The sequence below is a fragment of the Calypte anna genome, chromosome 18 (assembly GCF_003957555.1).
Source record: "Calypte anna isolate BGI_N300 chromosome 18, bCalAnn1_v1.p, whole genome shotgun sequence".
NCBI classification, from domain to species: Eukaryota; Metazoa; Chordata; class Aves; order Apodiformes; family Trochilidae; genus Calypte; species Calypte anna.
In genome coordinates this window covers 8,715,089-8,742,467 of record NC_044263.1, presented here as the reverse complement: position 1 = coordinate 8,742,467, position 27,379 = coordinate 8,715,089, and the positions used below count along the sequence as shown (strand labels likewise).

The window sequence follows — 27,379 nt, the reverse complement described above, 5'->3', positions numbered from 1 at the left end:
TCCTGCTTGATTTAGCTTCTGGGGTTTTTTTCTATATAATTTTTAACACTTCTTTAGAAAAAGTTCAATTTTTCAGCATGCTAAAAGCAACTGTTTCCTACTCTGTGTTCTAACTTGGGAAGTCTAGGGCTTATGAAATCATTAGTGGAAGATAAAGGTTTTAATAAAGACCTTTTTTTTTTTTTTTTTTCTTCCTGAGCAGAATTCCCTTTTGATGTGTTAGAGGAAGTTTTACAGCTGGACCAGTGAGTTAGGGGTCTTAACTGAGTTGCTAACTAGGACCCAGTCTTTAAAGTATTAAACACTATCAATTATTATTAATTTCACAATTGGTGGTTATGGTTTTTTGGTGAAGTTTTGGATCAAACCTTTTTATTACTTTTCCCATTGCTCATGAAAATGGAGAACGTGGCTGGCAGATGAGAATTGCCCAGGACAAAGGGGAGTTAATCTGTGATTCTGAGGTGTAGTGATCCTGAGGCTGGTTTGGACAGGAGGTTTGGAGCATACACCAGCAGCATTTCCTTTCCTGTATAGACTCAGGCAGCAGGAACAATGCAGAGGTTTGGAGGAGACAGGGCAGCTTGTTTTGTTATTGAGTCCCTGCTGCCTGAGATGGCCATGTCCCAGTACTGGAAAGCTGCAGCAACACCCAAATCCATGAGCATGTTCACAAGCAGTTCAGCTGGTGGGTCCAAGGTGAGCTGGGAAGCTGGGGGTCCTGTCCAGTCCTCCCTGTGAGTCAGAGACCTCCTGAACTCAGAGCAATTTTTTCACTCCAGTGATTCTAGCCCATGTCTAACATTCCACCTCATTTAATTCCCTAGTTCCAGTTGGACACAGGGTTTGTAACTTCCCATCCTGAACATCTGCAGTACAGTTGTGCATTGTTAAAACTTCAATATTGCTGCTCTGGGCCAACCAAAAGAACATGAGCAATTTCTTTACCTACCTGCTATAGTATTATGAGCTTTAATTTTTCTTTTTTGTGACATTACTGAAGATCAGTAGAATTTAGCACTCCAGGAGGACCAAAGCAGCAAAGCTCAGAAATGCTGAAGCTGGTGTGTTTCCCTAATAACATCCTTGCCTTGCAGGACTGCTTTTGGAGCAAACCTACCAGGTTCCTCTTCAGATCATGTACCTAGAGCTCAAAAGCAAAAACACCTTTAACTGTGCAAAGTATTTTGGTTGCATGATGAAAGGTTGGTTTCATCAGACAAGAAAATTCACAGCAATCACTGCTTTGTCAAACTCATTGCCTTGGTCTGTTCCCTGATGTCTGCACAAGGAAACAGAACTTTGTTCTCTGCTCTGCTTAGCACAGCCCTTGTGTTCTTCACAAGGGACAACTTCAGGGAACCCACACTTTTTAATTTGAACACTGATTTTTCAACATGTACTTAGTTTTTTAACTGAAGCATTTCTCAGCCTTGGGTCTGTTTATGCTTAGTTCAGCAAATGGGACTTTTCTTCTGTGCTCTGAGGAACCAAACTATAATATATAGTCCTCTTTTATTTCCCTCACAGGATTTGACAGGTGGAGCATTTGAAACAAACCTGAACACACTGAACTTGAAGGAAGGGATGGATTATTATCACTTCAACTAAAAGCCAAGGTAAGGCAGAGATGCTGAAGCTGCTATCCTCTGTATCTTGTGTGTGTGCAGGCAGATCAGATTATTCAGAGGTGTAGAACTTTGTCTCTCATTAATCTTTGTGCTGAGTAACCCCTCGCTAAGGGAGCTCCTATGGATAATGCTGTTTGCTTATTTTATTTACTTTATTTTATTTATCACTTATTTAGCAAACTCAGTTTCATTGTTCAATTGTATTTCTAATTTAAGTAACTATCAAATAACACAGGCCAGATTACAAGAGGACTGTTGCCACAGGGAAGCCTTAAAAATGTATCAAGCAAAGCCTCTCAGCACTTCCAGTGGTTTTAGGTTTCTGTCAAACACTGCTCAGGGTCTTCCACCATTCCCTGCACTTGGCTCATTTCAGCAGCTGGGGCTGAGGTGGAGCTCTGCACAGGGCTGGCACCAGGACTCAAGTGTGGCATCCTCCGAGCTGGGGCTCTGAACAGTACAGGTGTGTCTGTAACATCATCTGCAGGGATATGCTCACAATTTTCACTTCACCTCCTCAGATTTTTGTGAACAAGCAGGCAGTGCCAACACACCTGTGTTTCTCTTGCATCAGGGAGCCAGAGGTACAACTCAAAACCAAGCTCTTTCAGGAGTGGCAGAAACTTCCATTTTAATGACAGTGGAACAACATAAGGGCTCCGGACTCTGGGGTGTTTCTTTTGCAGATCCTGAGGTGTTTGTTTAATAGTGAATTACACTGATCTAGACCAAACTTCATCTGCCAGTCCAGGTTGCAAATATACTTACTGAATAATACAATTCATAGATACTTTCTTAAAAAGGCAAAAAGGTGGGGGACAAGTTGTGGTTTTGGACATGAACACCTGCAGGAGAAGCTAGCTGCAGTTTGTAGCAGGTACTTGACAGAGAAACTGGCTTGTTTTAAGCTCTTCTGCCTCAATTTTTCCTACCTTTTAAATATTCAGATCCTTTTAAATAGTCAGATGTGTGTACAGCCACTGCTGTACTTGTAATGTGGGGATAGTGGGATTTAATAGAACAATCAGATAACACACAGCATCATGTTGCCTGTGCATTTGTCCTCCCCATCCCATTAGTTAACTAAAGATAAATGTTACAGTCATTTAATTTTATAGCCAAGAAGAACGTGGAAGTTGATTCAAGCACTGAGTCACCTCTGCATTCTTCAACGGAAAAGAAGAAAAGTTTCAGTCCTTAAAGTTAGTTTACCACAAAAACATTCACTTGAATGAGTTGTATCAAGTTCTACTGAGACACTTTGACTTTAGCTAATGTGAAACCTGGATTTTTTGTTGGCCTACAACACAATACACACAGACTTATGCACAGATAAACTATGTTCAGGAAGATTTCAGTATCACTAAGCATTGCCACTCTTACCTCTGAAAAACAATTTTTTTAACAGACTAATGCAGCAAATCAGGTTTAATGCTGCACATGTATACAGTGAGCACAGGCTGAGTGACTCCAGGCAGAATTGTAGCAATATAAATCATTAATAAGAAAAAAAAAAAAAGCCGGGTCAGTTGTGACAGAAGTATGAAGAGAAACTGCCATCTTGTGGCTACAGACAGGGACTTTCTAAAGGAAAACAATGACTCTTTGTTGCTTCCTCAGGAATCTCTGCTCAGAGCTTTCAGACACAACCTCTGCCTCTTCTCCTGCCCCCCAGGGAGTGCAGCTCCTGCTGAGGCTCCACTTGGCCAGGATGTCACAGCACAAACTCTTAAGTGGCATCAGATCCAAGAGCTTCAGTTCCCAAACCAGCAGCCAGTGCTGGCAGCTTCACTGTGCTGAGCTCTGCACCAGAGAGAAAGGAAAGAAGTCAGCTGGAGTATCCTGCACACATCACTACTCAACTGGTATCCCAGTCATGCCATTAAGTCAATTAAATGGAGAAGAAAATACAGACATGCAAAGCTACAATATTTACAGTCCTTCTTAATGCTTTAATGTTTAACTACTCTCACAAATTTTATTTGCCCAAGTTTAAAAGGAATGACAAGTGTTGATTTCAACATTGACAATGTTGAATGACAAGTTGAACTATGAAATTAACTTCATTCACCTTTCCATCATGTTATGCTTTGGATTCCTCAAGTGTTTCTCCTCTGCTCTCAGGATATATGAGCTCTTGAAGGAGAGCAGCACGTTATGTGAGCACAAACTGGCTGCTAGGAGGAACATCTGGACTGCTCTGAGAAGTCCTCTGAGTCCAGTGAGTATCACTCTGAGTGAACTCCAGCAGTTTTCTGGGCAGGTTTTTCTGCCGGAAGTTACACTGATATATTTGCTTATGTTTAAAACAGGAGGAAAAAGTGACCTTCCAAATTCAGTCATATAATTTCCAGAGTGAACTCTTTATCCTATGATATTATTTATAACAATTGTATCTGATTTACCTGTATGCATTACATGTATTTGGCTACTTATTTGGTTTATATCACACACTTTTCTCCTAAGTTGTGCGGCTCCTCTCAGCCTCTAATAATTAAGGAGCTGGAAGTGTTGTTTTTGAGATCAGTGGATTAATCTTTTAACATCTGAGATTTGAATAAACACCTGAATTTTAATATAATTTGAATCTAGTTGACGAGAAAGCCTTGAGACAGCAATGCTCAATTAAGTTTTTGCTCTAAAAACAATGCCTTGTGTGGAGGAGGTTCAGATTCTTGTTTATCAAACCAGCAAATGTTAGTCACAGGTTTCTTAAAATTGTACTGAAAGCAGAAGACTGAAGAAATCTCAGTAAGAACAGGAAGATGAGCAGAGAAAATTGCTCTGGGTGTCCTTGAAGATTATTCTATTCATATTAGCCTTTGGACTAGTTTTTTAAATATATTTTTTTAAAACCTTCTTTAGACCCGTACTAATTCAGCCTCCTTATCTTTGGACGGAGAGGAAATGAGCCTGTAAGAAACTCCTTACAAAGCAGAAAGTTCTGTATTTCTGAATACTGAATAGATGGGCAATTCCACACTGTTTGCATTAAATTAAATGGGACCCACATATGGATATTTTGTCTGTCCTCTTGTGAATGCAGTAACTTTTACATTATATTCTTCCTTCTAGACAGCATTAGCCTGCTGCAGCTTGCAAAACCCATGTTATAATTTCATGGTTGGAACTGACTGGAAGTTTTTATCCTTTTTCTTCACCCAGAGAAGGCAGACAGTTTTTAGACATCTGTACTGTATTATTTCATTCCTGTGTTTTGTCTGAGTAAGATGTCACACACCAAGTCTGGAATGTTTTCAACAAAGGAGAATGAAGGGCCTAAGACCAGAGTCTCCAGCAGGTCCCTGTCTTCTGTAGTGAGCTGGAGGACATTCCTGCTGCTGCACCTGAGGACTCAGGAGGTTTGGGGGGACAATTGCTCACTGATGACTTTGTGCACATTCCACGTTTACCTTGGAGAGGAGCTGGGGCTTGGGCACTCTCAGGAGCTCACACAGGGAGTTCCGCTGCTCCCTCACTACTGCCAGCTCAGCTTCCCTGCAGAAAGAAGGAATTTTCCAGTTCAGTCAAAAATTAAAACCAAAGTTGGCTACATCCCTAACAGCTTTTTAAGCCAGCCATGTTCTTACTGTATTTCTAGGTATGCAGCTTTACTTCTGTGTGCAATTCAATTACAGAAGTCTCAGCTGTGACACATTTTAAGAATAACATTTTTGTATTAACAGTGTAACGTCTGAAGTCAGATAAACCATAAATCCAGAACAGCTCTTCCAGAAGTGACAGTTACTAATAAAGTGTCTGAGTACTCTTCTAGGTTTTTGTATTCAAAAAAATAAAAAAGCACTTATGAATAACCTTTTTGACTAGAAGTTCACAGTTTTATTTGCTAAATTAACAGCTCCTTATTGCTTTAGTATACTTCATATCAAGAATTTAAAGAAATATCTCATTGGATTTGGAGAAAATTCTACTATCTAAAGAAGTTTTCTCCTGAAATAGAGAATCCATAACCAAAGCCTGTGAGGCTCCTTAAAGGTTTCTGAAATAGCAGCATGCTGTGCTAAATTTCCTCAAGAACTGACAATTACACAAAGCCCCCAAATATCAAAAAACCATTTAGCCAACATTCTATTCCTTGTAAAAACCTAATTCCAACTGAATGCTGTAACACTATCAGTAGTACTCACCAATTAATTAGATTTATTTTGGTTTTCTTAAGTAGCAACTATATAGGAGCTAATAAAAATTTAACTCTTAGCACATTGAGTCCAAAACAACACAGAAAAATCATGAAGGGCAAGTTAGAAATAACGTGAACTTTTTTTAATGTTATATTGGAAACCTTCCTGTAGCTAAACAGAAGATATTATTTATAGTAATTTCTTCTACCTCTGAATTACACAATTGTCTGATAAATGAAGAACTGTGCAATAGGCCAGGAATTATCATCTTCCCCAAATATTCTCATTTGGCTTCCTGATGTCAATGCTTATTGCAATTTAGAATTTACTGTACTTGTTTTAGCACTGAGCTTAAGAATATAAGCAGCTCATAAGCAACATATTGCAGAATCTAAGCAACATGAAGCTCTCTTTGACACTCAGCAATGACTTCAAGTATCTTCTTTTGTAAACAGTTAAAATCTACCAAGATAAAACAATTAAGTGTTAAGTAAGCCAGCTCTTCATCTTAATGCAATGGCCACATCACAATGGGGAACTTTTAGAGCAAGCCCTGAACTAAGACAGAATAAAACAGGCAGCCAGTCACACCTTTAAAATGACACAGTTAAAATAGAATATTTACTTTTCTGAAGTGGTTTTCAGGAAGTATTTTGCTTTGTTTTAGTAACCCACTTCTGAGTGGAGCTGTCCTGCCACTGCTGCTTCTTTGGTGTTTTGGTATTGTAAACATCCCTTTGTGACAGCACTAATCTAATCCTACTCAATTGTTTCTTTTAACAAATTCTTTCTGTAGCTTCTGAGCAAGACTGTTCTTAAATTTGGATTTCACAAGTGAGCACTGACTCACCCTAAACACAACTCTAAATATCAGTGTGTAGTTAAGCAAATAAATTTAACCATAACCAGAACTGCTGCTGACCAGTTAGTTCTTTGAATCTCAGACCATGTGTACTGGAAAATTCAGAAAAATAGCAGAGCCACCCTTTACAATGAAAGACTTAGTTTTGCTTTCCCAAATATCAAGTTATTTAAGCTCAAACACAGAAATAAAATGGAAAATAAATACTTCAATAATGTCAGCATGCAGTCTAAAAACAGAAAAACCACAACTCCAAGGTATGTTTTGTTCTTTGAAGGTGTCTAGGTTAATTTTGTTTCCTTGAAATTCAGTGAAGACAGAACCATTTAATATAACAAAATAAATTATATAATTTTTTTATATCTGTCTATTCTCATGTATTAATTTTGACTAATTTATGAAGACAGGAGGTTGGGCTAGTAGACCCATGGTACAGGAGAGATTTCTCTAACAAGGGAAAATGTTTAACATGGCAACAAAACTAGTAAAGGAATTAGGATCTCAAAACTGCACATTGGCTCAAACACCCAAGGCATGCAGTGCTTCACAGGCTTTTCCAGGAGATGCAAATGCACAATGCTAAAATTTGCAGAAGAGGAAAAACCAGTGCCAAAATTATGGTGAGGATTCCTTCCTCCTGTCACTTCATGGGTGCTGACAGAACAAATTCCTCCTGTCCCTGAAAGACACTGGGCTGCTCCCCCTCTGCCTGGAAAAAGTCGATGTTACAGGAACGGTGGGTTAAAAAAAAAAAGTTCTAAAAAAAGTGTTTTATTCCTGAAATGATATGCTTGGGTAATCATATGTTAAAAACTGTTCAATACAAAATGTTTGCTTGACTATGAGGTTAGTATCATTTTAAGCAATTATATTTCGTTGGAGGTTTGAGATGTTCTGCTAATTCTGTTGTTTTCCAGCTTGCAGAGACCTTTTCTTTCCCAAAATCCTGCCAGTGCTCAGAAATGCCAAAAAGCTGTCTGTGCAGTTGAAGTCTGACTGTTGGCACAGCCCCCTCTCTGTTTCATGAGCAGCTTCCAAGGTCTCCTCCCTTTTTAGGTTGTCGGAAAAATACAGATATTTTATTTTATCTAGTTGTGATATTATACGTGCATACACCAGACAGATCTTTAGAACAAAGGAATTCTTATCAACAATACTTTATTGCCCTACAAGTCATAAACAGCTACATCTAAGGTCTTGTTTCTTAGAGCTCCCTCGCTCTCAGCTTTGAAAAAACCGAACTTTTCTTATGTTTTAACTTCAGTGATAAATGAAAAATAATTTCAGCTGTTATTACTGTCTGGCAACAAATGCACTCACCAGTTGGTGTCACTGAGTATGGTCATGACCTCCTCTGCCAGGGCAGGATCAGCCACATCACTGTAGGTGATCAGCATCTCGTAGACCTGGCTGGCTGTCGTCTTCCGGATCTGCAGGAAGAGGCAAAGGAACCTCCAGGGCAGGGTCCAAAGTGCCAGGGCAGGTGCTGGGTCTCCACCCTGCCCATCCCTTTATGAGGGACACTACAGCCCATCCCTGACAACACTCTGCTGCAGTAAGGGGTTTCATTTCTGCACCTCAAGGATATTCACACTACTACAATGGGTCTGTTTTCACTAAAACTTGCAGGATGTCAGGGCTTTACACGCCAGTTTTCAGAAATAGTTAATATGCAAATATTTCTCCCAGAAGGGTGTTTAGTAGTGATGCTGGTGTGCAGAAAAGTGAGCCAGGCTGGTTTCTGACAGGCAGCACACAGAAATAGACAACTGCATACAGCAAAATGGCAACAAAACCACATCCTGTTCTTCTTCCAAGAAAACCTGATGTGAAACAAAGGAATGCCAAGAAATTACAGGGCTATTTCTGGAGTAGCAGTGCCAAATGAAATTGACCTGTCTGTAAAAAAAAAAAACATATTTATGATGTAAAATAATAATAAAACATGGAATTGAAATTGGAATTCTTAGACTGTGCCCCTCCTACAAATTCATGTAGCACCTACACACAACATGGGAACAGTTGGGCTAAAAACATGAAGTATCAAACCTTGCTGAGTGCCATGATGCTAACCTTGTCACAAAGCAATCAGTCAGTGTGAGCAGTCTGTGGCCAGCACAGCCAGACACACAGGGGCTGTTCCCTGTCTTCTCAAACCACTTTTAAGACCTCACAGGTTTTTCATGTCCTTTTTATGCACCCTTCCAATTTCTTCCGGCAGCCTTTGTTTCTCCTGCACTGCTTGACTGTAGCTGAAGCTCAATGGCTGCATGGAGCTTACTCACAGGAACATCTGCAGATGTTACCATCCTTAAGTCAACCAAAATTTTAAGTGACCAAGGTAGTATTATCCCACATTTGAGCTTCTCTGCACACACTAATAATTCAGGTTTTGTGCCCTGCTACAGATCGACACATGAAAAAGGTCACGTTCTAATAAACTCTCCTGTGTTTCACAAGCTTCCTCACAGCTGACAGAAAAAATATATTTTTCTTGAATCCAGAACCGCTTCTTCTTTTAGCACTACTGTAAAACCATCAGTAATTTATCTGACTGGACCCTAAAGGAGATCTTCAGTGGGCACTGTCAAACCAACAACTTAGGCACCTAAATGGCTTCTAATTTAAATCAGAAAGGCCAGAAGGTGGAAAAACTGTGTGTGGAACAGCCAGGTACCCTGCAAGAACCCAGTAGCCTGTCTCAGGTGGCACTGTAGGAGAGAGCAGACACTGGAGAAACAAAGCCTATTATATATACATTAGGTATCTTCAAAAGAATGTGGCTTTAATGTAATTTCACTTATTTTTACTGTATTTTAAATAAAAAATTTGATAATACACAGTGTCTTTGATACTTACTACAGGAAATGGATGGCACAGAAGGAGAAACAACTGAAACAGAACTTTTTCTCTCATGTTTCCTTGAAATTGAATCAGGCCACAAAACCTAGAAAACATAAGGAAAAAATAGATCCTGTGTGAGATTTGTGTTCCAACTGAAGAAGTACATTTTGAATGAAGATGTGTATCAGGACAGAGGGCAGGAGGGGAAGCTTTGCTACTGCCAGGAAATCTCAGTTGATATTCTACGTGCTGTGGGAAAGCAAACACTGAGGCTGAGCGCACTGAAATCCTGAAGGGCTCCTGAGGTGCTGCAGGGCTATGCCAAGTACAAATATGGTTCTAAAGCCACTGAACAGCAGCACCAAAGTCTGTGCAATAAAAAACACACAAGAAAAGGCAGTGGGAGGACAGGGTGTGTTCTGACACAATGCAATACAGAATTTTCGACAAATCAGAAGCACAGGAAATGCCTCATGTCAGGCTTTCTTGCACTCTTAAAAAATTACCAACAAAGAAACAAAACGAAAGTCAATAAAATCATAGTTTGACAGTTAAATCTGAATAATTTTGCCCGTTTTGCACTAAATAACTGCAACGCCTTGTCATTTTTGCTTAATTGCCTCTCATCACCCAGTACTGTCTTTCCTGACTGGTGGATTTTTGTTTTGACTTCTCTCCTGTCTGTACTAAGGATTTTTACCCTAAAGCCAGGTAATAATTCTGCAGGTGTTTTAAGCTCTTTCTAGTTCATATAAGATCTAATCATATATATTTTGCATTGGCACCAAGTCAAGCTCTCTACAAGCAGAAAGCAAATGCTTCACTGCATCTTTAAGAATATTAACATTTTAAAGGTAGTTAAACCTTACCAGATCCTTCATGTTTTCATCCCAACCATGTACAGAAGTACATGTACACAAACCTCTCACAACCTGATATTACATGTACTTGTGTGCATTTTTCATTTAAATTTCCCATGGAATAGACCAGGCTGTTACACCTGATAGATACTGTACTTAAATTGTCTTCACATTTTATATAAAAAAAGATTATTTTCATCAACTCACACTCCTATGCTGGAGCGAAGCTTCCGGACGTCCTTGGATCTTTTGATTTCTTCTTTGCAAAGTGTAAATAACTTCACTGCAAAGGGGTGGCTGGAAATGGATAAGAAAAAGGTAGAAAAGATAAGAAATAGATTTCAACAGAATTTGAAATCCTATCTAATGACTGTAAATTTACATTCAAGAGGAAAGCCCCAAGGCAGGGGAGCACCCCCAGCTGTTGGAGGTGGACTGTTGGTAAAGAGGTGGCCAAGTTTGGCAAATATGTTACTAAGCCTTTTTTTTTTTTTTTTTTCCAGGAAGGGAAGAGATCAGTATGAAATAGTTACACTGCTGCTACCTCTGTGCTGAGCTGTGAACTCCATCTCTCCAGCCTGATGAGTATATGCAGGATCAGCAGTCAGCCACAGCTTGGGTTTACAACAGAGTCTGATCAGAAATGCCACCTCAGGAATGTAAATATTCTACAGCCAAATAAGATTATTTGGTCTGTATATCACTGTGGTGCCTTGGTCCTTACCTAAGTTCTTCAACCAAGCTTTACATAAAAAGGGGAGGAATGTTTTTCTTAAATACTCTACCATTTCACAGCCCAAATTCCTTTAGTGATTCCAGACAACGTAATTAAACACAGAGCTTACAGTTCTGTTAAGTGCATGAGTCATGAAGCCATCTCCAAATATATTTAGCAAATTCTTTTCTTTTTCCAGAGTCTGGGAAACGTGATTCTCACACCTCTTTTCCCAGACACTCATACAAACACAATAATTGTTAGTATATTCCAAGCATCTATTAAGAAGAAGTAAAGAGGGGATATTGATTTTATTTCAAGACAAATTATTTAATCTTTTACTTGCTACACTCAAGGCTGAAGTGCCATAGCTGCAGAAGAAACTATTTCATATTTGTCTAGTAAGCACAATTACTTCTAGACTGCATATTTTGGAAACCTTACTCTATTGTGTATAGAAAGCCAAAATCCTAACTTCATTTTCTGCTACAAAGATTCAAAGCTGTGGGTAAAACCTAAATAAAAACAGCAGAACATTTAAAACAAGATATTTAGAGAAGTAACAAGCTTTGTGAAGTTAATAAACCTTGTTGTATTTTTATAGTTATATAGAGTAGTTTTCCAGACCAGAGTTACTGTTTGTTGGTGGTTTTTTTCCAAATTACTTTAAAAAATCCTTAAGATATTGGCATAAACTGGTAAATAATGACTTGATTTAACAAAAAACCTGAACAAACTATGGAACTGTTAAGCTAAACAACGCCCTCTGTGTCTGTCTCAATATTGTCCAGAAAAGCACACTATAAAATTAAATAAAATTGCCAGGTTTTCAGTGTTGATACTGAGGCTTCAGAAGATATTTTCAAGGCTGATGGTGGCTTTTAAGACCACAGAGTCTGTGGAATTCTGATTTAAAACACCTCCCTCAGATGCTGAAAGGGCAGGTTCACTGCCACCACCTACAGCTCCACCAGCACTGTTTGTGTCCACGTTTTCAGGAGTGGGGACACCGAGAAAGGACAACAGGAGCAAGAGACACCTGCATGCACAGCCCATGTGTGTCTCCACAGACACTGACTGTCTGGGTAACAGGGAATGTTTTTTCCTACCTTGGAGAAATTTCTTCTCCTCCCACCTCTGATTACACAAAAAACCTGTGTAGACACCTAATTGCAATAGCTGCACTGCATGCCTGGCTTTCAGCACAGGGCAGCAATATAGTGAATTAGGTGAGACTGAAAAGAGTTGAACAACAGGAACATCACTGAGAAGTACAGCAACAAAGAGACCAACTGGAAAAAGAGCATCTGGAATGAATTTAATGCACTGAACCTTATGTGCAGCATTTTGTGTTTAAAACAGATGCACTTTTTCTGTCACTTGCCAATTTCACATTTGTAATAACTAAACCTAACCTATGTGTGATCTCAAATGACTCAAATAGCTTGGCCTCTTTAAAGGAAATTGAGAAAATTCTTTCTCCTGTGTGGGCACAGTTCCAGCAGAAACAGAGTTCAGCATCCAGGGAAAAGGGATTGGCCTGAAGTCTTTACATTGTGTAAAGTGGGCACATGAGGTGCTGCTGAAAGGCTCAGGCTTGGTCCTCCTAAAGGTGAGCTGAGTTTCAGCATCCAACTGATGTCACCTGGGGTCCCACCAAGCCAGAGGACAGCCACTGCTGTGGCTTTATTTCATGGTTTATTAAACAATTGCTGCACAACTGCTAAAACAAAGATCCACAGGGGTGTGTAATATACAGAAATCATTAATATGAGATTAATGGGGACACAAACTGTCAGAAAACACTAAGAAAATATACATGGGCAATTCATGAATGCCTCAGCTGAATATGCACATTATATATACTTAAGAAAGAGAAACATCACTTTGACTTATTCCTCCACTTTATTCCTGACAGCTCTGTTTCCAGCATGTTGCCCTTTGCCTCCAGCAGTCTCTCAGTTAACACAACCTGCACTACCCTGAACACAGCTCCACAAATTCAGTGTACACTGAGATGAAATCAAGAGGTTTTGGGTTGTGCTACCCCAGAGCAGCAATAACATTTTAAGTGAAATGCCCCCCTGTCTGGGGAGGGAGGACACAGGGGGCAGGGAGGACACAGCAGGTGAATGATGCTGCAGTTTGCTGAAGGCTTGGGGCAGCACACACCTGCACTGCTGCCAAAGGGAAAGGTTTCCCCAATCCCTCCCCACCACTTCCCTCCTTATTTTAGCACAATAAGTAGACAGCAGAACACACTGAGGAACTACCTCAAGCTGAATATTACTGATAGGGTATTTTTCACTTGGAGCAGTTGTCCAGTGCCATTCATCATGCAGGAACAAACCCTCACCTGCTGGGTAAGGCCTGGAAAATGCTGGGTAGGGCTTTTCTCTTCACACCACAGTCACACTAAGCCAAGCACCACACAGAAAAGTTGCTTCTGAGAGCCCACCAAGTTGAAGTTGATTTATTTCAAAGCCCAGTGGGCAGGTACTGACCCTGCACTTCACCTCCCTGATGGCAGAGGAATGCCCCATGCATGGCAAATGAACACCACCTTGAACCAGCACTCCCAGTACAGTCATGGGGGAGAAACTCCCACTGGCCTCCTGCAGAGAGATATCACAACCTGCAGCCAAGAGCTTTACAAATCCTGAAATTCATCTCCAGACCTGCACCAGAAACGTTGAGCTGCATATTCCAAACACACGGGGTGAAGAGGCCTGAAAATGCCCCAGGGGTTGCCCCTCCACAGAGCCAGTGACACCACAGGGCAATCTGCTTCAGCAGGAGCACACAGCTCCTCACCAGTGCCAAATTAATCCATCCAACAGCTATTAATCCTGTTTGAATTAAGCAGAGTAGAGTCTTACCTGCCCGGGACAGCTAATGTTTTTTTAGAAAAAAAAGTCATAGTGCACAATAATGATCTGAAAATTAAAAATTACATTCAAATTACTCTCTCTACAAAAAAGTAAGATTTCACACTGGAGTATTTTACTCATGTTTATCCCTTCCTGAACCAAATACATCTCAAAAGATTGAACTTGGTAAGGAAAAGCTGGGACATGGCCCTTTTATTCTTCCTATGAGAATCTTGATTAACTTCTTCAGAGATATTTTAACAGAAGCAGTAGGGTTTCAGAAGCAATAGCTTGTAGGCACACTATTTTGCAGCATCCCAAGAGGACACTGCCATTGCTGAAGGCTCAGGCTGCAGAGCAGAACATGCTCTGACAAGCATGTACCTAGGGAGCAAGTAAAGGAAAGAAGTGAAATGGATCTGATACCCACCCAAGGCTGCAAAGTGAAACATGCAAATTGAACTTGACTAATGTACTGGTTGTTAAACAATGAACCAATATCCAACTTCTGCACTGATACAAGAGTCAAAGATTTTTGTCAAGACCCTTTCAAGGTGATCTCGTCCAGATTTTATCACAGCTGCCCCACTTCAGTAAAATTAATACACAGAATCAATATACACAGACACTTAAGAGTCCAATGCACCCACATCTAGAGCAATGCTCAGCAGCAGTGTGATTTAAAAGCCCTACTGCATGGTGGAAAATAAACACGAAAGACTTGCAGCAACTTACTTCTCTTCCATGGTAAAGATCTCAAAACAGCCATTTGCCAGCATTTGATCCAGCATTGTCAGGAGAGGTACAGACACCCTGATGAAAGAAAATAATTTAACAATGTAAATACACTTCTTGGCAAACAGATAAACACTATTTTTAATTAGACATAAATAAATAAACTTCCTATCTACCTACACATATTTAAATTAGAACTCTAATTTACACAGAGAAGGATTGCTCTGTAACTTCTGTGTGTGGGTTCAATCACCCTCCTTGGCTGAGGGGGGGACATTCTGTTACAGCCAAAAGGAAAAAACTCTCATTAACAACATGCTTGGTTTAAACTTGCAGAGTCCTGAAAACATAATTAACAGCAGTATAATATATTAATTTATTTTTTAGTATATAAACAACATATTCCACAAAAGGTATCAGAAGTTACAACACCTTCACACTACACATAATTACCAAATAAACCAACACAAAACTATGGTCATGTTTGCTATTTCAACAGCTGAAACAAGAAACAAAAATAATATAAAACTCAACATTCTATAATATTTGTGAGAGTCTTTTCCCTTGGGAAATAATTTCTATTTTGCACGTTTGATAAGTGAGGTATAGAGAAATTAACCTCATTGTGCATGAGTCACCTTCAGAGAAAAATCTTCACCAGAAAATTATACTTGAAGCATTTGTGAAAAAACACTTTTGAAATGAAACACAGACGGAACTACACTGACAAGAGTTGAGCAATATACAACCCCCAACACTGCACTGTATCCAAACTGGTGCTTAGGAATATTAAACTCCAGTAAATGCAAAATATTCTGCCGTTACTCCTTTGCTCTACGTTTTGCCAAAGGTTCTGTTGTACCAAACTCCTGTAATTAAAGCACATTTAAACAGCTGAGACAAACTTCAGCTCAGCACATTAAAAAAGATGTGCCATCGACCTGGGCTCAGACAGTCCTGCTGCTCAGGACAAAGAAGCAAACCCCAAACGTTACCGGTCATTCCGCAGGTTGTCCTCAAAGACCTTCAGCAGTGTCTCACAAAAACTCTCCATAGCACTGGAATCATTCTGGATTTTCTTGATGTAGTCAAAAAGGCTCTGGGCAGAGTATCGGAGCTGTGACAAAGGAACCTCAGATGAAGCAAAGGGTATAAACCCCACTGCACCAGACTGCAACCTGGCAACACAGAAACACCCTCATCCCTCACTACCTTGAGTGGACACTGCACTGCCAAGATCCTCTTCCAACAGCAGCTGAGTGCATAAATTCAGTATCCACATTGACAGGAAACTACTCTCATTAATCCTTTTTTTCAAGGAAGGGTTTACTAATCCTTTTCAAGTTTTGCCATTGTAGGGGGGGAAAAAAAAGATCACATTAAGGGTTCATTATTTTCTTTCTCTCAAAATAAAACATTCCCAAACTGCTATGATTATCCTGCTTTACTTCAAATAATAATACTGTTATGGCTCTGAAAGTTAAAGAATACACCAGTAGTTCAAGAGGTAATATTTATGAAACAAGCTGATGCAACTGAAAAATGCATCTCTCTTAAAAATGCATCTCTGAAGAGAACTCAGTCTCCTGTGCTTCACAGCCCAGGAGGGGCAGTCAAGTGAGGAACTGCTGAGAAAGCCTAGAGAAAACCAGCAGGATGATACCCAGGGGATTGCTGAGGGCTCCCATGCTCATAGAAGTATTTTAGCAGAGAAAGATCAAGCACAGAGCCAGAACATCCCTGTCATGTGCAGAAGCAGCCATGCTATGGTCTGTAAATAACCCTGGTTTGGGATGATTTCCAACCCTGACACATTTACAGCACTGAGGTGGCAGGAACCTATTCTCCCAATGAGTTCAGAAAAATCTGCATGGCATTTTAATTACAGCACAAGTGAAACCATATCTCCCTTTTTTTACTCTCAACATTTCTTTTAATACAGCAAATCTTTGGAAGCCAGTAACTCTATGACTCACGTCTAGGGTATTTTTTAAGAAGTAGGAATATAACAATTAACATTAATTCTTCCTTTAAATAGAGAACACCAGATACTATTCTCATAATTCTTCAAGAGTTACCAATCATGAGAACTGTTCCTTCAAACCAGAAATTAATTAATTTGCATACAACCAGGTATTTTAGAAGGTCATGTACAACTATCCCAACATTTTCCTGTGTAAGAACTATCACAGCTGTTCAAAGGGCAGCATTTTCCCCAAATGTTATGTGCAGCCATGAACATCACTGACAAACAATGGGTCCCTTCTGAGTAAAGTAAAACACAACTTGTGTAAAGTGTTTGGCACACAGATAATGTTGACATCCATATACCACCAGCCTGTAGTTTTTTTCAGGTGCTTCACCATACACATGGAGTCATTGGACAGTTTTGAACTGAATGTTCCAATTATTAAAAGATTCTGGCACCTCATGCTGGAACCCTGGTACTGGGCTGGGACAAAACTTCAAATTTTCAAAATAGGTTGTTTATCTTTTTAGTGTATTTTTCACCCTTTATGGGGGGGTGGAGGGGGGGAAATCACAGGACATTCTGTGCTTTAAATTTTTTAAATATATAGTGGATTTGAATAACTGTGAATTATATCAAAAATTATATCCCAACCCCCAAAACTACAGGGTCTGTGAACTGGAGAAAGAACACTATTGTCTAGTTCTGACCTCCATATACTGAGAGGATTTTTTTAATGCAGCCATAAGAAATAAGCTTCATTGTGTCCAGCTATGTAACTACAAGATTCTTTTAGGCAGAGAAAGTGGCCTTTGAAACAAGGCCATGATGCAGAATGCCAAATCCCAAAGGAATGACATCTTCTGTTTTTCCAGATTACTTCAAATGCTGGAGCTACAATTCCTTCAGCAACCATGCTGCCACCAAATGTTTGTGTGATACCCCACACAGCTCAGGTCAGAAAACATCTTTAAAAAACCAAAGAACTCCTCTTGCTAACTACACTGCAGAGCAATTTTAACTCTGGAAAAATAGCCACTGAGCACTGAATTACAACAGATTTTTAAGTGAGAGAAGGAAGAAAGAAGAGATTACAAGAACACATACAGGTTACTGCAAGGACATGTATTTATATAATCCTTTTCTTTTAACCAAGAATTCTAAAATCTGCTTCTTTCCTGTGGATTTAACAGAAACAGTTCTTAAATTTTTCTATTAATGTTTTAAATCAATCCCTGCATATTCAACAAAGAGCAGGACAGGCTTTGACAATACATTTGGAAAGTCATTGCAAGATATATGAATTCTAATTTTATATCACATTTTAAATATTAAATGCAATTTACCACACACTGTATAATCCCAAGGGTAAGTACCCTATACTTTGAGCCTCTCTTGCACTTCTATCTGCCTCGAAAGAAAATTAGGTCATCACCTTTCTAAAGCCAAAGCCCCTGAGAATATTTTAACCAGAACAAGCCTTCAGCATTAAAGAAAAATGCAGGGTCACAGAAAGTTAACATTTCAAAATCGTATTTTGAAAACAGTACAGAAGGTTTCCCTTAAATACACTCGCAGATGGTAACAAGCCAAGGGAACCAGAAGTAACTGAGCTGTTTACATTCTTAAAAACCAAGCACAGCCAAAATTAAAATAAAAATAAAAATAATTAAAATATTGAATAAGTATTTTCCTCTCATCACAGTTACCAGTCAGAATAGGTTTCTCCACAGCTCTCCTCTCTTTTTATACTTAAACGAATAACTTTGGTTTTCATGGAGCCTCCTATAATTATCATTGACTAAAAGCTAAATTTCATATGCATGTCTGCTATTCAAAGTATCTGTTACAAGTTACACTGCCTGTCTGATAATTATTGCCACAAACCCAGAAGCAGATGTTTCCAACATTTTAAAATAGCCATTGCTTTATAATCAGTTGCTATTTCAGGAACATTACAACTCCCAAAGTAGGGTTCAATTAACAAACCCTCACAGACACCAAATTCTCAGCTCCAAAAACCCCAATGGCACACCGACATCTCTGGATCACAAGTGCAGCACCCGTGGCACCAAGCAAAGCCCATCAGTTGGGCATATTCCAAACAACATCAGGAAGTGTTTGCCATGGGGGACGAGCCAGGGCTGCTACCTTCCTCCTGTGAACCCACCAGGAGCTGTTCTCACCCCACAAAAACTCCAGATGTAATATCACTTTTCTACCAGCTTTCTTAACTAGACATAGCAGTTTTATTCAGAAAAACTCAGACACTGTCAGGGTGTTGACTCATGGCCTCCTCCTCCTGTTACAGGGCTACTGTAATTTAAAGATGTCACTGACAATCCAGAATATTCTGCTACTGGTCTGATATTCTCCTGCAGTGTCATTTTGAATCTCATATTGATCTGTGTGCTTACCCCAATAGTTATTTTCATTTATGCTACATCTTTGGCAATCACCTTGTATTCAGCAAGCTGAATGGCTCTTCCTCTGTTAACAGCTTGGAAAAGTGAGCAAATGAACCTGAGTGCTGATTGAGTCAACAAGATAGAACACACAGCTTCAACCTCACCAAGAAATGAGAAACCAAGTGTCCTTACTCCTTGTTTCCTGCATGCTCAAGAAACGATGAAAAACAAAAAGCTCACTGGGTTTCTAAGTGCAACTTGATTTCTTTAAAAAACCTTACATCTGAAATTCTCATAGAAATATAGAAAATACTTAGAATCAGGAAACTCTATCAGGTAAATGCATTCTCTGAGGAAACCTCTTGGCTCTCACCGTTGTCTCTGTTAATCCACCCACTGACACTGAGAGGCCCAAGAGCACATGGTACTGGTAAGATGGCAAACCCAAAAGTTGGGTGATTCGAGGGAAAGCTTCTGATGCAGCATTCCAGTTTAGAGTCTCTTTGTCTGACCTGGGGAAAGAGGAAGAAAAAAAATCTCATTATGTGTGCACTGTCCTCTTCATACATTCCTATGCTAACTCCTCATCCTTAAGCAACATGTCTGGAAAAAGGCAATGAATTACCTAAAATAAAAAAATAAAAATCACAATAATCATTGGTCTTGAAGCATATGGGAAAAATACAAATCAAAACCTGAGCAAAGTTCAAGTCCTTTTCCTTATTCAGATAAGCAATTTGAACCACAGTTTACTTTACACATGCACTTTTCTCTACACTAAGAAACCAAATTCTCCTTCTTGTGTCGCATGTCCAGTTCCCTCCCACCAAAAACTGATAAAAAGGCAGACCTATCCCAGGAACAGCTAACAAAGATGCAGTCCCCCCAGATCAATCAGCTACCTAGCAGAAAGAGCACTTCCTGAGTTACAGGAGGTTGAGAGTCTGCTGAACAAACAGAATGAGGACAAAAGTTGGATGTTTCTCATCCCCATCAGGTATTATCATCACCATCCACAAATAAATTGCTCTTACTCTTTAACTAGAAATCTCATCTTGGAAAACTGCTGCAACTACTCTACTATGAAAACGGCTGATGGGTTCAGAAATTATCAGGGTTGATCCAGAGAAAAATTTAGGCAGAATGGCCATACAAAACCCATCATCGGGAAGTACATTTTTAACCTGCACTCATGCTACAATAAGTTCTATTTTATATATTTATGCATATTCACTGTACACAGAAATAACACCAGGTTACTTGTGACTTAACTGTGTGCATGCACCTTTATTCTCACTGATTTAGGATACTTTCTTCAATATATTACCTTGGAAATACCCTCTCTAGCTCTTCTCGATGAGGTATGTGTGGAACTGGGGGATGGTCAAAATGTAGAAGAGTAAGAAACACAGACCCTGCATGAGCTCGAAACTTGTCAATTTTTTCAGCTGACTGTTGGGCCAACCAGCACATAATCTGCTTGCAGCTACAAAGAAGAGAACAATTAATCACACCATTTAATCAGTATAATGTCTATTAAAATTTAAATCGCTGCAACAATACAAAAATATTATGCAAAGTATTCTGGTCTAACTCTTCCTCATGAGTGTACAAGTGACTTAAGACATAAATATGGTGACAGAATCTTTATAGTTTTGTCTTCTACAGATTCAAAAAAAGTCATGCTGTTAATGTTACACAGTATTTGATATTCACATACGTGCCACTTTTGATCCAAGCAGGTACAAAGGTGCTTTATGATTTGGATGAACTACTACATTTCAAATGGAAAGAGAACTGCAGATACAGCTGAGGAAAAGATCTAAGAAATTATGTATATACTCAGCTAACCATTAGACATGCTCTGTCTAAAGAACACATAAAAGAACACTAGTTTTTTTAAGAACTATTAAGAAAGTTTTGCTTAAAAACTGGTAAGTTGTACTATCAGAGAGCATTGTATCATGAAATTAAAAATCAGAAGCTCAGTGGGAATCATTCTCCATTTCCTCACTAATAATTTTGCAAAGACAACAGAAATTAATACAAACTTCTCTTCACGTTTTATCAGGTTACAAATTAACGATGTGATGCTCTGGATAAGCAGGCAAGTTTTCAAGTGAACAATACTGGCAAGCTCCACAGAAGTAGGAAGTACAGACCAAATCTCAGAGAGGCACTGGATTTCAATAGTGGGACTGCTACCCAGTTTCCTCCAGTAACATCAGCTTCTCCAAAAACCAGATACAATATGCTCAAAGAGTCTGCATGGAAACAAGCTTGATGCACTTCTATCAAGAGTTCTGTCACACTCAGTAAAGGAGCAAGGAGACAATGTATGTAAGCAACACTTTGTTGTATAGGCTGGGATGAAGTAACAAAAGATACAAAACCAGTAAAGCAGCATACATGTTGGCATTAATTAACTCAACTTCATTCTGAACCAGCAGCAGTGTCACTTCCATCAAACTTGTCATGGCAGCTTCACGGACCCTGTTGGAACAGAGAAACATCTGAGTAGTTACATCAGTATTTATTTAAATAAATACATCAGCAGTTAAGTTAAACAGACACAAGCAAAAATTTCCAAACAATCAAAGCATTGACCCCTGAGAGCAGCTATTGTGTTCTGGGGAGGCAGAGGACTGTATACAGCTGTTCCCCAACCCCTGGGAAGTCAAACCCACATACTCAGGGTACAACCATCATCCTACTCCCCAGGCAAGACCCCTGCCTCACCATCTGATTTTTTATTCCAGCCAGATGTGGTCAGGTTTATTCTTTAAGAAAGTTAAAATTGATAACTACTGTTAACATTTAGTGTCCTAGTAGGAGTATTTAAACCTAAGTGCACTGTCTCCTATTCATCTAAAAAGGTAAGCACATATTTTGACAAGTTATTTAACCACTGTTAGAAGTATCATATTCATGTACAATTTCAAGCTTAATACTTCTAGTAGTAGAAAAAAGTGATTCAGAATGGTTCAAGTGGCTAAATAGTAATTAGTTTTATGAAAAAATATTCACTAAAATAACACTCATTTGTGTTTGGAGTGCATATTATTTAGATGATGACTTTCTGCTTCCAAATATTTAGATACAGTATCAATATAAAAGAAAGATGAGTGTGACTTCAATCAACAACCAAAATCAGAGCACTTGTTGGAAACCAGATAGCATGTCAATACACAAGTTGTTAGAAGTACTTTTTTTTTAAGACATGGGCAGCATCATAGCAGATCTGAGTGCATGAGACTGCAGAAGAGCAGAACCAACACATTCATCACATTAGTCACTCACTGTAATGTCACCCTTTCTCAGTAATAATTAAAAAAAAAATTATATATAAATCTTTGAAAAGGTACTTGCTTACTTTGAAAGATGAAGATGACCATGAGCCAGCAATGTGCCCTTGTGGCCAAGAAGGCCAATGGCATCCTGGGGTGCATTAGAAAGGGTGTGGTTAGTAGGTCAAGAGAGGTTCTCCTCCCCCTCTATTCTGCATTGGTGAGGCCACACCTGGAGTATTGTGTCCAGTTCTGGGCCCCTCAGTTCAAGAAGGACAGGGAAGTGCTTGAAAGAGTCCAGCGCAGAGCTACTAAGATGATTAAGGGAGTGGAACATCTCCCTTATGAGGAAAGGCTGAGGGAGCTGGGTCTCTTTAGTTTGGAGAAAAGGAGACTGAGGGGTGACCTCATCAATGTTTTCAAATATGTAAGGGGTGAGTGTCAGGGAGATGGAGTTAGGCTCTTCTCAGTGGTGACCAGTGATAGGACAAGGGGTAATGGGTGTAAATTGGAGCATAGGAGGTTCAAGTTGAATATCCGGAAAAATTTTTTTACTGTAAGGGTGACAGAGCCCTGGAACAGGCTGCCCAGGGGGGTCGTGGAGTCTCCTTCACTGGAGACATTCAAAACCTGCCTGGACACGTTCCTATGTGATGTACTCTAGGTGGCCCTGCTCTGGCAGGGGGGGTTGGACTAGATGATCTTTCGAGGTCCCTTCCAACCCCTAGGATTCTATGATTCTATGAAAAGCTATACTCCTGTGTATAATTTCCAAAATAAGCTGAAATAGTTGCCTATGGAATCTAAGATTGGTTGGGACATTTGTTATAATGGTAAAAAAGGTAAATTACATCATTTTTTCCTAAGTAATTTAATACAAGTTTGGCAGTCTTTCATCAAAAGATGCTTTCCTACTTTTTTCATGTATTATCTGACAATTAGATACTAATGTCTAACACCTGCAGACAGATTGGACAAGTCCCAGCAAACAATCTGTCAAAAGAAACAAAGTTTGCATATGGAACGCAAATTCAGTTAAACTTTCCCACGATTCCACTAAAGAAAGACAAAAATTACACAACAAAGAAAAATGATCTCCAAAGAAGTGGCAATTCTCCTTATATCTTTCCATCTCAGTCAGTGGTATAACAGAAACAGAATGAGAAAACATTTGGGAGGCCACAGAAGTATTTAGAAGCCAACTGTTTGCTACAAGATAGGTTCCCCAACCCCCTTTAATTCCCATGTTTCTTGATTTGATTTTGGCTGGCAGTTCCAAGGAAGCTTTAAAAGATTCTGGTGCTAAAAGCACATTTGAATTTTAATGGATGCTGGGAACTTAATGTCCTCGGGATTCCTTTGAAAATTACCATTTTGTAGAGTTTTGGCTTTAAATTAAGACAGAGAGAGAAGGATAAATAATAGGTACGGGGAACTTGTGTGAAAGCTGTCAGATGTGGATTTAAGTTAAACACCTAATTATATTTATCCAGGTTCTTATCTACTTCAGTATCTCAGCTAATTTTGAAATGAAAAAAGCTCAGTTTCTCTTCCCTTTCTCTGACTCCCCACCATGGATGGTTGTTCTTGTTTTCTTTCAGTTACACCTGTGTCAATCTTGTGTTACTACATTTTCTGAGTAAGAGAAGTCACCTCCCCACTTGCTTGTTTGATGGCTGAGGAAGGAGCAGAAGGAAAGTCAAGCTTCTTTCCTTGTGCAAGCTGCAATGACCTGATCTTGATCCTGATTAGTTTGCATTCTTGTTTATTCCAAGTTGGAGATGTCAAGCATGCCTACTTTTCTCTCATTTCTTGCCCTGTGTTATTATTTCCCTGCCACATGACAATCTTAGCCACCAGTACTAAAAGCTAAGGAGCTGGGCATATTTATATAAAATATGAAAAATACAAACACACCAATATTAACTGAGGCTGTGGATTATTTGCCTTGTGTACTTTTCCAACAAGTCTGTGTAGTGTAGTGAAGTAGCCTAAAGGAATAAGGACAGTCAATTCAAAAAGTGTCCAATAATAACATGGTGCAAAAGATCTTTCTTCTACTTTGTGCTGAACTTACACTTCTGTGCAAAGACAGAGTAGTTACAAATATCAATTGCCACTCACACTGGAAGTGATGATATCTCAGTGACTGCCAATGACTCAGTAGAGCACAAGCATTAAAGTTTGACAGCAATATAAATCACCCAGTGACTGCTGGCAATGAAAAACTCTAGCAGGACAGATAGATGTTGCAACAAAAAAGCACAATCACAGCTTTTCTTCCTACCTACAACAATAGTTGGTTATGGGATGTATTTCAGTTGCTCCCATTACTCATGGTAATTACAAAAGTACCTTACAGCACCTGCCCCTGTGTTCAAGTTATCTAATAAGCAACCTAAAGGGGAGAATACCACTAAAATTAACTTTTTTTCTTTTTCAAAGCACACCTGGGGCTAGGAAATAGAATAAACACTAAAGAGTGAGAAGGATAGAATGCTGAAACAGCTATATCCAGAAACCTGAGCCTAAACAAGGAGTTCCCAAACTCCAACAATACAGACTTGTCATCATGTATTATTCTGCCTGATTCAAAGAGGGATCAGCATGCTATGCATGGCTGCTGAAGCTAAGCACATCCAAGGCTCCAGAACTGGACTGGTTTGCTTGCAACTGGGAGGAGGAAGCAAGGAAGTTACCAAGACTGTTTTGGCCATAGAAAGAAGCAAGGAGGAGTGCACACCCTCCCCTGCAAGGTACACCTAACATTTTGCCCATTTTAGCCTTCCCAAGTCAGCAATTACCATCACAGGGAGCAACCATCATCTGCCAGCTCTGCCAGCTTTGCTACAGGCACAACAGAAATAGTTTGGAGATCATTTCAGAAGTGCTCTACTCCTCCTCACCTCTGGAGTCTCAGTTGCCAGTTACAGTATAGCAGATGTCACTCAATTAAACTAAACGGAAATGATGTTCCTATAAAATATTTTCATATGAAATCTTCACTGTTGCTCTGTCTACCACATTCAAAGATAGAAGGAGCTTTCAACCAACAGGTGATGTTACACCTCCAATTACAACTTCCTCATAAACTCAACACAGACATAAGCCTTTACAGAGCTTTGCTTTGTTAATTTAGAAATTGCCTTTTCAGGTCACTGTTAAAGAAGGCACACAAATCATTCAAATGAATGCAATCTCAACATATAAAGACAATTCAGTATATAAGGGAACTGCAAAGACTGAAGAATGTCAAAAATATGACTGCTACAGACTTATACCAATTCTATAGACTTCAAAATAGTAGATACATTCCTACAGACTGAATTATTCTATCTATCTCATAGCTGCTATCATCAAAACATTAAACTTACAAGAGAGTCAGTAATTGTCACGGGACAATTCAAGTTTTTATCCAAGTTACTGGCCTTGAAAATCTGTCTCTAACATGTTATGCAACTGCTCCCTCTTCTGGCAAAAAATCCCCACAACACGAATATACAAGAGAGTTCCCTAAGTAGGAGCCAATGTGTTATTCCAAATAAATAGAAGCAATGTTTTAAATCTCTGTACTTTTTACAACTACAGCTTAAAGCTATCAATTTCTAACAGATTTTGCAAAGACAGTCTTTTTTTTTAACTAAACATTAAACACAACAGCTAAGTTTACATCTCTGTGTAAGACATCTTACCATCCTCCAACATCTCCCCTGCTGTCTGTGGTGTAATCAGTCATCCCACCAAGTAGTGTAGCATAAATCTGAGTGACATTATCTTTGCAGACATATTCTTCCTGGGATCCTTCTCCCTTTACACCCACTGTCTGGCAAACCCTTTGAAAATAGAAAAATGAGGGGAAAAACTTTAACATTGGTAAAGAGAAACATTAAAACCATAGCACAATACAGCTGCTCAATAAAAATTCCTGGACATACAGTATTTAAAACATATGTAACATCCAGTGCAAGAAGTATGAAGAATATTTCTCAGTCTGCTGTGTTGCATCTGACATAAGGATTTCTGATAAGTGTTTAGGTTCAAAGGAACACTGGCAGAGCTAAAAACTCAACAGATGAGCAGATTATGTCTGTAATACTACATAAAGGCCCAAGTACCTGTTCAGTTTCTGAACTCCCCTTCAAATGAAGTGAGCAAGCAGAGCAAAGGACTAATAAAATGTGAATTGAATTTTACTTTAACATCCTTTTTTAAATTGTTGATTAAAACCCCACAACACCAGAGTTGTACTCCATCTGTGTGATGGAGTGATCATTCTCTGAATCAAAGATACACTGAGTAACAGAGGTGCCTAAGTTCTCCACTTAAATAATTATGTTATACTGTAACTCATTTTAAGAGCCATGCTAAAAGAAGAATGAACAGCAGAAAGCTTCCATAAAAAGAATTAAAATTAGCCAAAAATAAAAGAAATGCTAAACATACTTTGCAATGGCTATCAGGGCATCTCTTCTGGATTCTGCAAAGCTCACGTTTGCAGGGGAAACTAAGGTAACTTTTTTCAAGCCTTCCAAAACCTGAAAAAACACAAAATTTGAGTTATTAAAATCCAATGCAGCATTTAGGATAAATGTTAAATTTAGAGATCATATTAAAATGAGCTCAATTACATAAGAGAACCAAGAAAGCAACAGTGTTTGGTTTCTTACCAAAGGGCTAATTCAGTCTCTGCCTTTTCCATTAACACCACTACCTTAGCAGGGCCAAATTTCACTTATCACCACCTATGACAAGCTAAACTCATGATGATTTTGTGGAGTTACTGTACATTAGAATACAAACACTTTTCACGTAAGGCCTTTAATTATGATCATTATTATTTATTTGATCATCATAGGTTTCATTCAATGATTACAATGATTTATTTGCTCACCTGTTGGAACCTGCCCTTTAGCAGAAATCTTGGAAGGGCCCCAAGAGCTCGTGAAAAGCCACAACGAATCATTTCCTCTGTGTTCTGTAGTTCTGAGACATACTGTGTCACCAGCTGATCTAGAAAAAGAGAGAAAAAAAGCTTATCTAGAAAGCAGAGTAAAAA

At 39.1% G+C, this 27,379-nt stretch overlaps 2 protein-coding genes across 6 annotated transcripts in view; one reads left to right on the top strand and one right to left on the bottom strand.

Moving 5' to 3' along the window:
* The window catches only part of B3GNTL1 (UDP-GlcNAc:betaGal beta-1,3-N-acetylglucosaminyltransferase like 1), a 100,379-nt gene extending 94,931 nt beyond the window's left edge, over nt 1–5,448 (top strand). For 4 of the 5 annotated variants that reach the window (XM_030461676.1, XM_030461675.1, XM_030461674.1 and 1 more), the window contains 2 exons: nt 1,531–1,619; nt 3,252–5,448. In XM_030461676.1, the coding sequence (XP_030317536.1) occupies nt 1,531–1,611 (81 nt within the window). In that variant the 3' untranslated portion in view covers nt 1,612–1,619; nt 3,252–5,448. The remainder of the gene's footprint in view (nt 1–1,530; nt 1,620–3,251) is intronic. The other variant, XM_030461673.1, reaches the window with a different exon arrangement.
* TBCD (tubulin folding cofactor D) overlaps nt 2,237–27,379 on the bottom strand; it is a 106,523-nt gene continuing 81,380 nt past the window's right edge. The window contains exons 28-40 of the mRNA XM_030461670.1: nt 27,215–27,333; nt 26,767–26,858; nt 26,016–26,156; nt 21,446–21,529; nt 20,364–20,522; nt 19,410–19,548; nt 15,655–15,776; nt 14,660–14,737; nt 10,547–10,636; nt 9,495–9,582; nt 7,956–8,065; nt 5,045–5,129; nt 2,237–3,434 (exon numbers count right to left, since the gene is read on the bottom strand). Of these exons, the coding sequence (XP_030317530.1) occupies nt 3,420–3,434; nt 5,045–5,129; nt 7,956–8,065; nt 9,495–9,582; nt 10,547–10,636; nt 14,660–14,737; nt 15,655–15,776; nt 19,410–19,548; nt 20,364–20,522; nt 21,446–21,529; nt 26,016–26,156; nt 26,767–26,858; nt 27,215–27,333 (1,322 nt within the window). The 3' untranslated portion in view covers nt 2,237–3,419. The remainder of the gene's footprint in view (nt 3,435–5,044; nt 5,130–7,955; nt 8,066–9,494; nt 9,583–10,546; nt 10,637–14,659; nt 14,738–15,654; nt 15,777–19,409; nt 19,549–20,363; nt 20,523–21,445; nt 21,530–26,015; nt 26,157–26,766; nt 26,859–27,214; nt 27,334–27,379) is intronic.